Here is a 9,802-nt window from a genome sequence, read left to right as displayed (position 1 = left end):
CTTACATAATATTGTTCTTGTGCTAGTCCATCCATCCATTTTCTACCGCTTGTCCCTTTTTGGGGTCGTTTGGTTAAATCAAGGACGTCAGGTTCTAAATGTCGTGCCATTTTATCTCAACTGCTATGACAATAAAGTAGCTTGAATCTTTGAATTAACATGTGACAACGATAAATCACCCTCGTATTTTCAACCCAATTGAATTTGAATTAAAGTTTTAAGTTTGTTCCTTTTAACGAACATCACAAGTTGACAGTTGCACAGTTCAACGTGTCCTAAAAGGAGAACACAAAGGCTAACAGTCTTTCATGTTCCTGGCTCCAATCAGGAGAAGCCGAGGTCCTGACTAAGGTCCAGGCCGGTCCTCTTTATCGAATGGCGGGCTCCCGTCTCTCCATTTCTTGCAACGTGAGCGGCTTCATCGATGTCAGCTTTCAAAAGGACTTTCAGTTCCGTGTGACCAAGCCAATCACGGCCAAAGAGCTGAACATCATCAGTACCAGCGACCCACAATTTGGCTACACCGTGTACCGAAACAGAGGTAACAACATCACCTTGTCGCACGTTACACCCAACTCTGTTCTCTTTGAGATACAAAGTCTTCGGAAAGACGACGAAGGGAAGTACAACTGTTTTGTGGTCAACCCGTACTCAGTTTACGAAGGAACCTACGATGCAACGACCGATGTGAAAGGTAACCTGCGGATGTTCTCATTGGGCTTTTACGGTTTTCTCCGAAACCTTTTTTAAATGATCTCATGTTTCCACAGTGATTGACAACTCCTTAAGTGTTTCATCAACTGACTTGACCAGGCTGAGCCATAACGAGGGTGAAGCGCTCACCCTGACATGCCGAGTCTCCAGCGACACCATCCAGCATACCCATCTGTCCGTAGCCTGGTATGTCCACAGGGAGAACCAGGACAACGCGCAGCTCATCTTGTCCCTGGATAGAGACTTCACGTTGAGGCCCGGTCAAGAGTTCCAAGGGCGCTACCAAGCCGGGTTCATCAGGTTGGATAAAGTCGGAGGGGCCACTTACAGGCTGACGATGGAACAACTGGAAGTGTCGGACCGTGGCCGGGTCTACTGCCAGGCCCAAGAGTGGATCCAGGATCCTGACCTCTCCTGGTACTCGCTCGCACTGAAGACTGCGGGGGAGACAACACTGGATGTCAAAGGAAGAGGTCAGGAAAGTTACACATGAACTCAACTTACCAGTTTAAATGGTTCTGTGACGGTGCTCTTAACTCGAAACACTTGTATCTCAAATCAGTGTCTCCTATTGACATGAATTGAAATCAATTTAATTGCTTGCCCCCCACCAAAAAAAAAAACGGCACAATAAAAATATAAATGCCTTTTTTAAAGAAAAACTAACCTTTTGATAATAAATATTGTATACAAACAATACAATAGAATGTACTACTAACAACTACAGTAGTTTTATGAAGTTATGTAAAAATAATGTTCAGCTTGTTCCTCGGAGAGCAAACTTCTACGGTATCTCTTACAGTTGTTTCTCCATCAAGCACACCATCAGCAGCTTTTCTATATTTTCATGGATAAATGTCCATATTAATTTAACATTCTTGGCTGGTAGTAGTGACTCATTCTGCTTCAGTATGGTGCAGACAAGGGTTGTATAGTATAGCACCGCGATACTAATGAATCATATTCGGTACTATACTGCCTCTGAAAAGTATAGGGCTATATAAGTAAACTTTGATTGATTGATTGATTGGTTGTGGCTTGTGCAGACCTTTGAGACATTTGTGATTAAGGGCTTTGATTGATTGATTGATTGATCACGCACCCCATGTGAAAACATCCTCCCAACACTATCAGTAAATTATTATCGTGTGCAGTTGTTTTGTAAGCAGTTAAGAATTACCTCTAACTCTCTAAAAACTATTTGTCTGCACACAAGAGTCCATTACTAATATTTGAAGAAGACATTAGTAACTAACTCGCCTTCCTCCAACTGTGAGGTTGATAGTCGACTGAGACTCCTCCGAATCGAATTGTCGAATTTGACTATCAGCTCACCATCAATAAGTTTGATCATTTTATTTGGCTTATGCGAATAAGCTAACCTTGCATGATGTTACTGTTTAAATGCGCTGAAATTGTTGTCCTACATTTTGCCTCAGTTACTTTGCAAAGCGATTAATCAACAATCAATTCAACTTAAGATTCTTAACAATCAAAAAAAATGTATTTGGGGTTTCAAACGTTGACATATTGATAAGTAGGAATGGTTCTACGACTGAACCCTGAGGCATACCATTAAGTTCCACTTGCACAGTAAGTAGTAGTACCCATTTGGCTGTGCATGCTTGGAACTATAGATGGACAGAACAGGTTCTAATAAAGAGAATAGTCACCAATGGAAACATGTCCATAGTGAGTAGAGTCATGATATGCCAGCTACTATTTTAGCACTTCTTGGTCACGGAACCTTTTTGACAGCATTTGTGCTTTGTTCTTTGTCTTTTTGTGTCTGTGGCTGAGCAGAGTTGGTCCCAGACAAGTCCTCTGTGGTGGTGGTGAGATTGTCTGCACAGCAGTTGTCTCTGCAGGAGGGGCAGGAGCTCCTCCTGACCTGCAGTGTTGACACGCAGAACCTGGAGGAAAAGTTGTTCTCTGTAGCTTGGCACCGCGCAGGTGTGGAGATGGCTCGAATCGGTCCCACGGGGGTTCTGTCTGTGAGACCTGAGTACAGTTGGCGAGAGAAACAAGGAGAGCTCAGAGCCAGCAGGATTGGGGACGGAGATTACCGTCTCGTATTGCAGCCCGTTAGCACTGACGACCAGGGAGAGTACATGTGCAGAGTGTGGCCCCAAGAAAGAGGACAACGTGGCGCCTTTGTGCAAGGAGCTGCCCAAGACTCCATCTCTCTGCAAGCTAGCATCTCTGCTACAGGTCAGTTTATTATTAACAAAATGCATGTTGCTGTATGTATACTTTTGACCCAGCAGATTTGGTCCCATTTTCAGTAGACTCATTATAAATAGGGATGTCCGATAATGGCTTTTTGCCGATATCCGATATTCCGATATTGTCCAACTCTTTAATTACCGATACCGATATCAACCGATATGTGCAGTCGTGGAATTAACACATTATTATGCCTAATTTGGACAACCAGGTATGGTGAAGATAAGGTACTTAAAAAAAAAAAAGTAAAATAAGATAAATAAATTAAAAACATTTCCTTGAATAAAAAAGAAAGTACAACAATATAAAAACAGTTACATAGAAACTAGTAATGAATGAAAATTAGTAAAATTAACTGTTAAAGCTTAGTACTATTAGTGGACCAGCAGCACGCACAATCATGTGTGCTTACGGACTGTATCCCTTGCAGACTGTAATGATATATATTGATATATAATGTAGGAACCAGAATATTAATAACAGAAAGAAACAACCCTTTTGTGTGAATGAGTGTAAATGGGGGAGGGAGGTTTTTTGGGTTGGTGCACTAATTGTAAGTGTATCTTGTGTTTTTTATGTTGATTTAATTAAAAAAACAAAAAAAAAAAAAAACGATACCGATAATAAAAAAAACCATACCGATAATTTCCGATATTACATTTTAACGCATATATCGGACATCTCTAATAATAAATTCATAAAAGAACCAAACTTCATGAAGGTTTTTTGTGACCAACAAGTATGTGCTCCAAATGGGTTGGTAAATGGGTTGTACTTGTATAGCGCTTTTCTACCTTTCTAAGGAACTCCAAGCGCTTTGACACTATTTCCACATTCACCCATTCGCACACACACATTCACACACTGATGGCGGGAGCTGCCATGCACGGCGCTAACCAGGACCCATCAGGAGCAAGGGTGAAGTGTCTTGCTCAAGGACACAACGGACGTGACTAGGATGGTAGAAGGTGGGGATTGAACCAGTAATCCTCAGATTGCTGGCACGGCCACTCTACCAACTTCGCCACGCCCTCCCCAATCACTCTATCACAAAAATATAAGAGTTGTAGAAATTATTGGAAACTCAAGACAGCCATGACATTATGTTCTTTACAAGTGTATGTAAACCTTTGACCATGACTGTACATGTATGTATAGAAATGTCACTTACCAGTGTTTCCTAACCATAGAACTGGGGCCCATTGTTTGGCCGCGAGCGCCCCCCTAGAGGGCCACTAAATGTCTGTTTTGCAGCTGTGGTCTGCAGCGGTACCCAGTTATAATACACTTTTCCACCACTGGTAGCAGTAATGATAATCTGAAACAAACAGAAGAAGTCTGAAGCTAAAGTCATAAAGAAGTTTCATAGCACAAAAATTATGACTAAAGTGGGGAAGCTGTGTTTTCATTGACGAAATATTTGAGAAACATATATGCCATTATTATTTCTTATTAATTTAGCACTGTATATAGACGTATCAGGGTTTTTATTTTTGTTATCAGCCTGACAAAAACGTTGGTAATAATCTTTGTGATTAAGACATGCTTTCATATCTTTTGACAATGTTTATTTTGTTCAACTGTAACCAGGTTAAATATAATTTTTGAATACAATTAAAATCAAGAGTAACATGACTAATTCATTGGTAATGTTTGAGTGGGCCCCAAGCTCCTCTGTAGTGGACAAGGTGGGCCCCGAGGTTAAAAAGGTTAGCAACCCCTGCTCTAAACTATTCACAGCATGTCAAGTACATGTCAAAACAACAGGTGGCGCTAAAACCCCAAAACTATAAGGCAATTTCTGACAAGAGGCACAATAACAACCACTGTAAATCCAGCAAAACCTAAATGACATTGTCAGGTTCAAACACTGATGACATATATTAAACAGGACAAGAAGCAAAGAATTAAACAGAGACAGAATTCAATTTGGCTCAGTGAGGAGAAACGTGTACATCTGTACCCTTGTACAGTGTCATCACGCTCTGCCAAAAGATTGCATGCCTCCTTATTTTATTTGGACCTTCCCTGACCACATGGCAACAGCTGCTTCCAAAGGGACGGGGTCGCAAACAGCCATCGGCTTTGATTACAAAACAGTTCAAAAGAAAAGGTCGGTTCAAAAAGAGGTCGTAAAAGAGTTAAAAAAGAGGTCGTAAAAAAGTTAAAAAAGGGGTTCGTTAAAGAGTTAAAAAAAGAGGTCGTAAAAGAGTTCAAAAAGAGGTTCGTAAAAGAGTTCGAAAAAGCGGTGCCTGGAGAGGAGTCAGGCCCTGCTTCCTCTCCGCTTTGTAGTTCTTGAGTCATGACAATATATTTCTGTTGATTACAATACATGAAAGAAACAGAACACCTTCATGTTGCTTTCCATCCTACACAGTGGAGTTTTACAAGCCTTCTTCTTGGTAGGTTCAAAGACATATTTTTGCTTCTCGCTGGGAACTCATTGAAACACAAAGTTTTTGTGATAACTTAGATACAATTATTCTAACAGACACATAAAATGATTCCATTCCTGTCCTGCAGGTGATTTAGTAACAAATACAAACTGGATTGATCAAATTGAATACAAAAAAGTGTACACTGTGTAGTTCACCATTTTATCACAGTGTTGAAGCAAAATAATATACATACTAATAATATACGACAAATATACCTCACCAGATTGTTGTAGCTCAACTTTAAACCCACCGTTAACAATTTTAACAAACTAGTGAACTTTATGACATATATAGAGCTTGCTTGCCTGTCAAGAATGTTTAGAATGCGTAGCTCAGTAGGTGTGACGCTTATCGCTAAAGTGAGGGACGTGGGTTTGATCCTCGACAAGCGATGAACATGCAGAGAAACTTGTGGTTGCATTTTGCAAAAGTTGACGCAGCCTGCAGGTTCCAGCGAGCCGCAAAAAGGTTTTGAATTATTCTGACCAAACAAGCAAGTGTTTTTGTCAGATGCAGAAAATTTGCATGCACAGACCACAGAAGGACGGATCAACCTACCCCCATTAAACACACGCACACACACACACACACACACACACACACACACACACACACACACACACACACACACACACACACACACACACACACACACACACACACACACACACAGGTGTCTGCATGATTAACTACATACATGCATCCTTCCATTTTCTACCTCTTGTACAGCAGATATGGGCATCTCCATCAAAAATATGATTTGCTTGAGTGGCTGTACAGGACAGATATACTAAATATAAATATGTGTATATATATATATATATATATATATTAATATACGTTAGGTCAGGAAAAAACACAAAGGCTACTTTATCCTTACAAGCCTGATTCCCCTGAAGAGCAAAGAAACCTGCGAAACAGGCTTGAAGGGATGAAATAGCCTCTATGAAATATTCCGCTCTATCCCGGTATTGAGCACTGTATAACGGATAAACCACAGAAACCTTGACTATATATACACAGTCACGATCAAAAGTTTACATACACTTGTAAAGATCATAATGTCATGGCTGTCAAATCTTATTTTTTTGTGATAGAGTGATTGGAGCACATACTTGTTTGTGCTCCAATCACTCTATCACAAAAAAATAAGAGTTTTTTTAAATTGATTTTTGATTTTTCTGAATCGATTAAGAATTGTTACAAATAAGAATCGTGATTCAAATTGAAAATCGATGTATTAATTTTTTTGGACACCCCAGTAATCAATGGGGACTTTTTTGTCCCCATGATACTACACTGCTTTAAAGTTTAGAGTCCAACTCGATAAAACATATAACAATGGATCAAAATGTATTTTATTACTAATCTTACGTATATTCAGGCCTGATGTTGGAAAGGGGGCGCTCCAAGTCCAGTTAGTTACTGAATTAGTTTTATCAACTACTCAAAAACGAATTGATAATTTTCAGGTTCAAAAAATTCATGAAGAGAACTTAATAGTAAAATGTTGGTCATCTGGACGTAATGGGTACTTTAAGGCTGTTGGCTGTAGACAACCTCCTGATGTAGTTGTTCTCCACAAATGGGGGTGGTCAGCCTTCAAAATGGACAAAAACAGCCCCCATAAGACTCCATACACCATTTATTTGGGCTAATACCTCTGAACTGTCTTTCTCTCCCATAGAGAGTGACCTCAGCCTGACCTGCACTCCTGCCCTGATAACAAACATCAACAGTGACATAACCATAAAATGCTCTGTTGCGTCATCTCGCCCTGGATTGTCCCGCTACGCCGTCACCTGGATTCTCCAGAAACCGGCCCAAAATGTCATCATTGCCAGCTCCGATCGAGACGCCTCAGTAAAGTTTGGGCCCACGGTGAATGTGGTCCACGGCCAACGGATCAGCGTCCGACGTACTGAGGGTCCTAGTTTTGAGTTGACCATTCGAGATACTGAGACCTCAGACCAAGGTGCGTACGTCTGCGAGGTCGTGGAGTGGCTGCAAAATTCTCGTGGCAAATGGCACCGCCTCACCTCGGCCTACAGAAGCACACAGCTGACACTCAGTAAACCTGGTGAGATCTTGAATGCAACCACACTATTTTCTTCTGAATCATCTAAGATTTCTTCTTCTTCCAGTCAATGATCTGCGTTTGGATACCACGGAGACATGGCTCTCTGCAAGGGAAGGAGACGAAGTGCAGCTCAAGTGTGACCTGATTACAGAAACCTCTGGTCCTCCTCTTTTCTACCAACTCACTTGGTTCTACACCAGGCGTGGTTCTCCGGCCGTGAACAACCAGCTACTCGAGCTTGATCGCAGTGGCATGCTGCGGTACCCTAGCAACGAGGGGCTTCACGGCCTGCAGAGGAGGCTGCGTCTCTCTAGACACAAGCCGAGCAGCTTTGGCCTCGAGATTCAAAGGGTCCATGAGCGGGATAGTGGCACCTACCATTGTCGGGTGGAGCAATACCAGCTTGGACTTCACGGTCAATGGCAGCAGAAGGCTTCAGTCGACGGTGTTCCAATTATGTTGTCTGTAAATGTTACAGGTGTGTTGACCATTTGTACCACTATATTCTGTTCCGAGTCCCAGGCTGGAGTCTTTTATCCTTTTTCTTTTCTGTTGGCAGACAACAACTTGTCCATCATACAGAAAGAGTTGGAGTTTAATGTGAGCACGGAGCAGAATTTTACCATCCCCTGTCATGTCGGCTCCCGGTCCAGCCAGGAATCCAAGTTCCAGGTCACCTGGTTTTGGCAGGAGGAGAGCCACAGCACACGCTATCCTCTGTTTACATCCTATCGCAACTCCACCTTACACGATAGGGCAGGGTGGGGTGAGAGACTCAGACGAATATTCGGCCATGATTCGCCCAACCATTTTGCGCTCACCGTGTCAAAGCCGACCCTTGCAGAGAGTGGCCTTTATTCCTGTGAGGTCCAAGAGTGGCTGCCTACTCTCTCCCACGGCTGGAGGAAGGTGGGGGTGGAAAATTCAGGCTATTCAACTGTCACCGTCTATTCACAAGGTACGTCGTGTGAGACTTTTGTTTTTGTTCACATTTGCTATGGCGAATCGGCAGGAATCCATCCACAGTTGTGATATGTCAAGATGCTGATCAAATAGTACGATTATATCATTAAATAATTCCACCTTTTATAGACATGCTTTATAGACATTAGAGCTCTTTTTGTAACCACTTCAAGGTACACCATCAATGTCGGGTCTACTGTTAAGGATGAAAATAGTAATGATGGTGGATAGAGATAAATATCAGAAGTAATATTGACATAAAATTGATACAAATATGAAAAACAACAATGAAATACTAAAATTAATATACAAATGTAATAGTAGAAAATAATAACAGTGATGACAATAACTGAGGATGGGTACCGAATTCAGTACTTTTATAGGTACTGTCCAAAATGTTGTCGCTACCACTAGGTAATGATTCACGTAAAATCAAACGATGCCATATTTTGATACCTTTGTTGCTTGTGACGTCACATCCGGTTGCAGACTAAGCGCTGGCTCAAACAAGCACTCAGAGCGGGCTCAGCCAAACTGTCTCTTAGTAATGTCACAATTTTCATCCATCCATCCATCTTCTTCCGCTTATTCGAGGTCGGGTTGCCCCGACTTCCCTCTCCCCAACCACTTCATCCAGCTCCTCCCGGGGGATCCCGAGGCGTTCCCAGGCCAGCCGAGAGGCATAGTCTCCCCAAAGTCCTGGGTCTTCCCCGTGGCCTCCTATCGGTCGGACGTGCCCTGAACACCTCCGTCTGGGTCCTGACCATCCTGACCAGATGCCTGAACCACCTCATCTGGCTCCTCTCAATGTGGAGGAGCTTTACTCTGAGCTCCTCTCGGATGACAGTGCTTCTCACCCTATCTGTAAGGGAGAGCCTCGCCACCCGACGGACTCATTTCGGTCGCTTGTACCTGTGATCTTGTCCTTTCGATCATAACCCAAAACTCAGGACCATAGGTGAGGATGGGAACGTAGATTGACCAGTAAATTGAGAGTTTCGCTTCACCACGACGGACCGATGCAGGGTCCACATCACTGAAGATGCCACACCGATCCTCCTGTCAATCTCGCAATCCACTCTTCCCTCACTCGTGAACAAGACTCCAAGGTACTTAAACTCCTCCACTTGGGGCAAGATTTCTCCCCAACCGGGAAATGACACTCCCCCCTTTTCCGGGCTAGAACCTTGGACTCGGACTTTGAGGTGCTGATTCTCATCCCAGTCGCTTCACACTCTGCTGCGAACCGATCCAATGAGAGCTGAAGATCCTGGCCTGTCACAATTTTCAATACCAAAAAAGCAAGAAAAAGGCACTCAAAAGTACAGTAAAGCTCCACTCTGCTAAATACGCCAGCTTGATGTTACTTTAAATTGGATTT

At 42.5% G+C, this 9,802-nt stretch overlaps 1 protein-coding gene across 3 annotated transcripts in view; it reads left to right on the top strand.

Moving 5' to 3' along the window:
* Nucleotides 1-9,802, top strand: part of LOC133664464 (immunoglobulin superfamily member 3-like) — a 36,787-nt gene that overhangs the window by 8,944 nt on the left and 18,041 nt on the right. For all 3 annotated transcript variants that reach the window (XM_062069107.1, XM_062069108.1, XM_062069106.1), the window contains exons 2-7: nt 329-694; nt 771-1,187; nt 2,518-2,925; nt 7,066-7,458; nt 7,523-7,936; nt 8,018-8,416. In XM_062069107.1, the coding sequence (XP_061925091.1) occupies nt 329-694; nt 771-1,187; nt 2,518-2,925; nt 7,066-7,458; nt 7,523-7,936; nt 8,018-8,416 (2,397 nt within the window). The remainder of the gene's footprint in view (nt 1-328; nt 695-770; nt 1,188-2,517; nt 2,926-7,065; nt 7,459-7,522; nt 7,937-8,017; nt 8,417-9,802) is intronic.

The sequence above is a fragment of the Entelurus aequoreus genome, linkage group LG14, assembly GCF_033978785.1.
Source record: "Entelurus aequoreus isolate RoL-2023_Sb linkage group LG14, RoL_Eaeq_v1.1, whole genome shotgun sequence".
Classification (NCBI taxonomy): domain Eukaryota; kingdom Metazoa; phylum Chordata; class Actinopteri; order Syngnathiformes; family Syngnathidae; genus Entelurus; species Entelurus aequoreus.
The sequence above is the reverse complement of the archived record's forward strand: the minus strand, read 5'-3'. Positions and strand labels throughout refer to the sequence as shown.